The sequence below is a fragment of the Synchiropus splendidus genome, chromosome 13, assembly GCF_027744825.2.
Source record: "Synchiropus splendidus isolate RoL2022-P1 chromosome 13, RoL_Sspl_1.0, whole genome shotgun sequence".
Lineage (NCBI taxonomy): Eukaryota > Metazoa > Chordata > Actinopteri > Syngnathiformes > Callionymidae > Synchiropus > Synchiropus splendidus.
The window spans coordinates 8,734,515-8,742,522 of record NC_071346.1 but is presented as its reverse complement, the minus strand read 5'-3'; the positions used below and the strand labels follow the sequence as shown (position 1 = coordinate 8,742,522).

The 8,008-nt window shown below is 40.3% G+C and overlaps 1 protein-coding gene across 1 annotated transcript; it reads left to right on the top strand.

The window, feature by feature from the left end:
* Positions 1 to 3,038: 3,038 nt before the first annotated feature.
* On the top strand, positions 3,039 to 5,217 carry LOC128769490 (inhibin beta E chain). Its single transcript, XM_053883251.1, has 2 exons — positions 3,039 to 3,383; positions 4,102 to 5,217. Exons 1-2 carry the CDS (start codon positions 3,062 to 3,064, stop codon positions 4,857 to 4,859), a joined length of 1,080 nt encoding a protein of 359 aa, XP_053739226.1. The 5' UTR covers positions 3,039 to 3,061; the 3' UTR covers positions 4,860 to 5,217.
* Positions 5,218 to 8,008: the final 2,791 nt, after the last annotated feature.

The window sequence follows — 8,008 nt, the reverse complement described above, 5'->3', positions numbered from 1 at the left end:
CTAACTGGAAGCTAACATATGACCTTGCCTCATGTAACATTTACACGAATAGCAACAACAGGACAAATGCATATTCGTATAGTCAGCACGTTCGACAAAGTGCTTCTTATTATGGATCAATTAACATGAAGTGTAAAACAAATGTTGTGTGCAATACCTCACTACTAACACTAGAGAGCGACAAACCCAATAAAGATCAGGATGGTGAGGCACCTCATTTCCTTTGTCAGATATGGCAGAGGTTCTTGACCTTTTTGATCTTGGGGGCAACCTTTCCCGGAACAAATGGGCCCGGGGCCCAGTCATGTAATAGATTGATTTAATTCAATTGATTTCATTTGTGATCAATAAGCATATGTAATCTACTAACATGTAAACAAACCTAAACCTTGCGATCAGTGTAAAGACATTTATTTGTCATGGATAAGTCCTGTGTGTTCATCATGTTTCACTTTTTTCATCAATTTTACTACCTATTACCTTTGATACAAACTGTTGGAAAAACTGAATCAAATTTGGAATAAAATAAATATAATAAAACCATGTCTAAATATCATACAATAAAAATTATACTCCAAAGAAGACATGAGTGCAGTGTAAATAAAAGTATCGCCATTTCAAAACTCCTTCAAGAGGTGATTTCATGAGCAGTTTTTACTGGTTGGAGCAGTAACAGTATTTTTTTTTTAACTTCTCTGTAACTGTTAACTATCATAGATTTGCAGCTGTCAAGTCAATTCAATGACACACTACTGCCACCGTATGTGGCAAGTGTATTAAAACTGAAAGTCTCACAGCCCAAAGGTGTAAAACAAAAAAACTTTTAGCAGTCCTCTAGGAGGCGCTCGCGACCTAACCATGGGCTCAGGCCCCATGGTTAAGAATCACTGAGATATGGATCATACTTTGGTCAGTAAATACGCAAAATTCTAGAAATCAAACTCTCTTAAACTCTCTTAATGTTTACAAGTTGCTTTTGAAGTTTCTTGAGAACTTGATTTTATTCAAATTAATCATTTTAGATGAGCCTTTGATTAAAGCTTCATATCATTTGATTCAAAAATATTGGTTATTTATATGAATAGATAAAACGGTGATCAGTTCATTGACCTCCGTTCAAAGGAATTTGACTTTGCTCAGCATAAATAACTTCATGTTCCAAAAATTCCAGGTGCAGAGACACACAGACCTGTTTCTTAATGATTGTTTAAAGTTTGATATGTCTGGTGCTGATAGATTGATTTATTATAAATACAATTCCTCACATTCATCTGTCAAAAACGAACTTCACTCAGTTATCAAGGTGTTATGGGAGTGTTCCCACGGTGCCATCCTCACTCATACCAGCACTGTCAATTAAATTAAACTCCACTCTTCTTCTCACACATGACGACAATGACATGATATGACAGGTGGTGAAGCATTTTTAATTTTCTTTATATCTGGTTTCACCACCGTTGGAATGAGTGAGAGTGCCGGAGTGAGTGGGACCGGATTGCATGAGTCATGTTACACCTTTAACACACTTCAGGCTTCGACGTTGGATTACCTGGTTTAGCTTTGGATTGCTTCATCTCCTCTGTGACTCATGGTCCAGAAATCCACGCTCCTCCATTAATAAATATCAACTTTAACTCGTGGTTGGGTGAATTATTACATAGAGCGCATTATCAGACACAACCCCCCTCATAACCTCAACAGGTCCACTATATTATCTCTTATTCATCTATGATTTAATATAAGAGCATCAATCATAATGCAACTTTTTTATTAGGACACTGATGAAAACCCACAATATAACACAAAATGGAGAAATACAAAACGTTAAGTGTGATTTTATTACTATTATTACTGCACCATGTCATGTGATTGTAGGTGTTTGCCAGGTCTTTTAGCTCAAAACAGGAGCCCACATTTCAATAAAAATCTCAGGAAATGTTGATAATGGTACAAGAACACAATCCTAAACAATTCAAATGTAATGTTCTACATTCCCATCAGAATCCACGATTTTCTTTTTCAGAAATAGATATAAAATAGGTATTGAATTATATAAATTCCAAATTAAAGGCAGTTTTATTTACATTTCAACAACATATTTTTGCATGAATAGCATTATGATTTTAATTTAAAAATGTAACTTAAATGACTCATGACTCAACATGACTCAAATATCGAAGAGGCGCAATATAAAAATAAAAAGGTAGATGATAAAATGATCATAAAAATACTAAAACAAATACCTTAACAACGATACAGTTGAGAGAGGTAGCTATTAAACTGTCAATTGGTTCCTTCATGATCAGTCATGACTGCTGTTTATGTTTAAGTTTAAGTGTGTGTGTGATCATATTTGATGTTCAGAGGATGAATAAAACAGCTGGTTTTGGGGACCTATGATTCCAATTCTCAAGCTCTGTTTACAAAATATTTTTGGCAGAAAATGTAATTTACAGCTATTGCCAGTGGAAAATCCAGAGTGTTGGTGACACAGAACACTCATGTAATAGGGTAGGAAAGCACCAGGGAACGGTGACCCTGAAAGAGGTCATGATTGCTGATAACTGCCTGGCAGCCCTCCGATGTCCCAACCACACTAAAGAACACTGCTCTTCTGTATCTCTGTTGAGATTCCAGACACAATAGCTACCTGCTTTAAAGTGAATTTCACTCTTACATAAGCTCACGTGAACAGCTCATCTGTCTGTTGTGATGACGTGCTGCTGATCGAGGTCATGCCTTCTGGAGCTTGTCCTGACTGCTGACTCATCCGTGTCTGGACATTTGGGACACTACTTCACTGATCAATAGGTCCTCACCTTTCTTTTTAGTGGTCATCTACCTTTGTCCAAACCGAATTATTCAGGCTTAAACCCCCTGGTTAGATGTTGTTAATGCATAAGCTGTAAGCTGTTGCAACAGCATGTCAGAGCGGAGCCCATCAGGAGCTCACCTGACCAACCAGGGGTGTGGCAAACAAAGTAGCTCTATAAATAAAAGCATGTGAGGAATTTCATTCACAAAAGACGAACCTCTGAGGCGACCACAGAGCTGCATCAACATGCTGGAAAGAAGGCAGAAACTGAGCTCCTGTCTGCTGGTAATGATATTTCTCTTCAGCTCGGGCAAGAGCAGGCCTCATGACGTCGACGACGGAGGAAGCTCAGAGGGTCAGCGGGACCTGTTGTTGGCGGCGGTGAAGGCTGGGATCTTGAACTCTCTGGGCATGGACAAAGAGCCACGGCCAACCCAGAAGGCCTCAGAAGGACAGCTGCAAAGAATGTACCAGCTGTACAGAGCAACGTTGAGAGGGATGAGAGGGAACTCCAGCCAGCCTTCGAGGGAACCTTCAGCCACATCAACTGTGCTTTTTCCAACCTCAGGTGAGAGTCATTTGTATTTAAACCTTTGTGTAAAGCCACAATTTAAGTAAATGAAGTTACACATACACAACAAATACTGGAACACTCGTCCCATAATGCATTACAACAGCTGTATTTCTAATTAAACATGGTTACCTTGACCTCCCTTTTAAATTGCTTTTTAAACGTGTCCTGTAAATCACTACTGTCAGTCAGAAATCATCTGAAGAAAGCGACATCATATGGGAAAGTTACAAGTTACAGGACGACTGTGTATTTTATCCAGTTTACTGCCAAAGGGCAGAGAACATACCATGAATATGTTTGAATAATGTAAGGTATTTATTTGAGTTAGGATTACATGGGAACAGCATATAAGTGAAGACACTTAAAGGTCAGAAGTGTTTGATAGTATGTTAGCTTGAGAGAAAGAATTTTAAGGAGTTAAAAGCTGCCAGAAGAGAACAAAATCATCAGCATATTATCACACAAATAAAACACTCAAGGTCTTGACTTTTCCCTCCAAAATCCAAAAACAAATTTTAATCTGTTTGTAACATCTGTTGACAACAAAGGGGACATTCCTCCCGGCTTTAAGAGGCCGTGAGCGTAGCCGACACGCCTTCGTGTGCATTCTAAATATACGTGCTGCTGTGGAATGCCTTCCATCGCCCACCGTAGCCTCCAATTTTGACGACTTTCAACTGGCTCTACTTACATTCATGTCTTTGCTTTTCAGTGGACGAGCTGCAGCGTGAAGACCACACTGAGTCAGGTGTGCAGTGGTACAGGGCTGTCTTCCTCAGGAACCCAAACATCCAGGCGGCGCTGACTCTGACTCGAGCCAAACTGAAAATTTCCCGGCAGATTTTAAATAAACGCTCATCTTTCCGGAGAGAAGACTTTAAAGTTGAAGTCAAGCAGGTGAAATCTGCTGACACGGCACTTTCAGTGGTGTCAGCGAACATCTCCAGCTCTCAAGATGTGACACTGGACATCCGACCAACTGTGGCAGGATGGCTGAGGGGAGATGACGGTCAGCCGCTGCTTGTAGACGTCAGAATGCCTGTGGATGAAGACAACAACGGAGCAAGGCCCACTATCTCTCTGGAATTAAGCCATCGTGTCCCAACCCCGAGCAAAAGAAGACGGCTCCCTCGCTCCAACAAAGAAGACGACTGCAACGAGCAAGGATGGTGCTGCCGGAAGTCCATCACACTGTCGTTCAAAGACATCGGGTGGACCGACTGGGTTGTGGCGCCGACTGAGTACACAATGCATCTCTGTGATGGAAGCTGCCCCCATAATTATAAACCAGCCAGCATGCACACGCAGGTGAAGTCCCGTCTCCATCAGATCATGAAAGGCAGGACTCCTCACCCCTGCTGCGTGCCAGCCGCCTACGAGCCCATGGTCCTCATGCATTACGACAGCAGGGGGAAGTTGAAACTGACCAGATTCAACGACTTCATCGTCAGCAAATGTCACTGTGCCTGAAGGAAGTCCTGAGTGAACTCTAATTTATTGAACTTTAGTGAACTTTAAATATTTAAACTCCTCCTTCGAAATCAGAGGAGCCACAGAAGCAACATCACACTGAGGAATAGCATTAAGACGAATTTCTGAAAAACTCTATTCACACACCTTGTCAGATTAAGCAGTTTAGGAGATCAAAACTTCTTCATATAATCCTTGAAATACAGCGCTAATGTTCTACTCCAACAGCCCAGAAATGGATGGATGCGAGGCACTATGTCGATTTTTACTTGAGTATAAAAGGAATGTTCTGATATATATTTATTTATTGCAAATATGTATTTATTATTTGAAGTACTGTAAGTGGTTTCGTTGCAAATAAAGGCTTTTTGTGATTGAATTTTACATTTCTGTGGCATTTTCAGTGGCTGCTTCTCACTGACAGGGTGTGTCTGACACAGAAGATATGACTACTTCTTGACCTTGAGTCTGAACGGAGTGTTACCTTGACCGCGATCAGACACTGACACTAGTAACAGATCGTGTCTGCAGAGTAAACTCAAGGTCAAGGACAGAACAATAAATACATGTACCATTACGGTTAATCGGATATGGAAAGCTACCATTACGCTCACGACCAATAACGTCTGATATGAGTTATGGTGTTTTATGCCCTCTATATTTAGTCACACGAAAAACCACATCTGGTTTGCACAATGAATGACTCAAACATGACACAAGATTTTCTAGACCAATATATAAACCTAAAACAGAAGAGCCTTGCAAAGTTACCTCTCCTCCACATTCATTTCGTCATGTGTCACTCTAGCTCCAGCGTTTGTTCTTCGCTCTCCGCACTAATGGAAGTCATCAACTGGGGTTGACAGTAAGATGAGCTGGGCAATGATGGGCAGGTGTATAATTATGTTTTGTGTGAAAAATGTCAGACATGCAGCCAAATAATGGTCACCTGATGATCCAGATCTGCCTGAGAACAACGATGTGACAATGTTCGCAAGCAGAGGGAGTGACTGTCTTTCATGCTTTGGAACATTAATAAATGCTCACTGAAGCAGTATAAAAAATATCTATTAAGAACAAAGGACATCCTTATAATAATATGTTTCAAAGGACTTTTTTGGTCCAAACTCATTTGTTATAAATCATCATTTTAATTTGAGTTAAAGTTAAATATTATACTTTATTTTGATATTGATATTTTATCCAGATTGTTTCTACCATCTTTTATTTTTTGTAATTTGTCTGGTGCATTTGTTAAAGTTGCTTCTTCTAGAGTCTCATGTTAAAATGCGGTGGAGTCAGGGCTGCAGACTGTGGCTGATGAACCTCACACTGTGAGCGTGGTAATGACTTGTTACAAGTGTCTTGTGGCTTATTTTTATTTAAATTATGGGCTGTGGCACTTTTGTAATAGCACGATGCATAAACACAAATAACGGGATGCAGATAAACACATGTCCACCTATCTATGACTGCGGTATGACGTACACATCTTCATCTTGGGGCTGAGAGTGAATGACGAGGCTGCACTCGGGATCGTTGCTGTAGATGGGGTCACACTGAAGATACAAGTCCTCTTCGTTGGTGAAGTCTGACCTGCTGACAGACAGGTGTGTCAGTGACATGGTCAGCAGGAGGCCTCTCTGAGCTACATTTCTTCACACAGAGGAACAGAAGATGTCTTGCAAATACCAGTAGAACTGCTTGCTAGAGTCTGAATGTGAGAATGGGGAAATTATCAGAAATAACCCGCATTTCATCACTGGTTCCTCTATTTCTCGGTTTCACTTTCCGTCGCATCTTTCTAGTTTATAGAGGTTAAATAAACAGACACTCGTACAGACCTTCTGGGGCTCACGGCAGGCGTGTCAAAGGCAGGCTTGTGGGCTCCCAGGTTCTCATAGACGGGGCTTGGTGCAGCCATCTGCTCGATGACAGTCGGGGCATATTGGTGTGGGTCCGACTGAGGCGTCTCACAATAGTCCTGCCTCGCCTGTGTCCCTCTGCCCCTTTTCAGAGACAGAATCTTCGATTTCACTTTGAACATATAGGCCACCACAGCAGCCACTGTGGCCAACACGAGAAAGAAGAGCGTGAGTCCCACAGTGAGGCCAGTTTGGGAGGTGGCGACGGATGTCGGCATGTGTGGGGTGTTGTAAGGTGAAGTGGTGTTGACAGGCATGATCTGGAAAAGGAAAAAATGTTTCAATAAATAAGTGCCAGTCGAATGATCTTAGAACTTCTTCTTCTGAATTTTCAATCAGCGGTTGTCAGAGCAAGTCGGTCTCCTCCCTAGTCACATGGCTCCGCTTCATCGCCTCGTCCTCCAACCATCTGGCCACCCTCACTTTGACTTCAAACGTCTCCCCATGATCTCATACTTGTTCAATAGGGACTGGAGTTTATCTTATCTGGAGCCCCCACAATAATTACATACCATCCAATCCTATTTATATTAAATATTATTAAAATATTATTATTAATTATAAAATAAAAATAAATAAATAAAGTGATAGAATTACCCACGACATCCACCAAAAATAAGTGATAGGACAAAGGAGTGCTTGCAGCATATGATGGCGGTATTTTTATTTGTTTTTTTATTTATTGTTGATCAACGGTAGCATCAATATTGATATTCTCACCAAGAAAAAATATGTGAAAGCATATTTAAGAAATACATTTGGTAAAGGAGCATATGAGAATTAAAACTAGGAAGAAGCAAATTGCAATTTAAGATGGGAAAAGACGTTTTGAGATTAAATGTTAGCTTAAAATGAAACACACAACTTTTAATTTGCTTTAAATAAACCTTGAAGCAGAAAGAGATGTTTGGCAGTTCAGGGTTTTAGTATCAAGAGTGTGTTCAAATAAAATATTCAAATTTACTTTCCCCATAATAAAGACAGCATGAACATTGGTTGACAAATATGTGATCGCCATGAATAAATGTCCCAGAAAGGCGAAAGTTATAATCCTAGTATGTTGTTGTCAGTTAAGATCCAAGTCAGACTGTGATATTAAGGGAATGCATCTTATTTATTTACAAGGATGGTCACGACGCAACAATGCAATTCAATACAGTTAGACTATAAAACAATGAATGTTCTTGTTATGAACATCACTTCTTGATGTAGGCAAACACACAC

Coding starts and splice junctions, on each gene's coding strand:
- LOC128769490 (XM_053883251.1), top strand. CDS start 3,062: ATGCTGGAAAGAAGGCAGAAACTGAGCTCCTGTCTGCTGGTAATGATA. Junction 3,384..4,101: donor TGTGCTTTTTCCAACCTCAG/GTGAGAGTCATT, acceptor TTTGCTTTTCAG/TGGACGAGCTGCAGCGTGAA.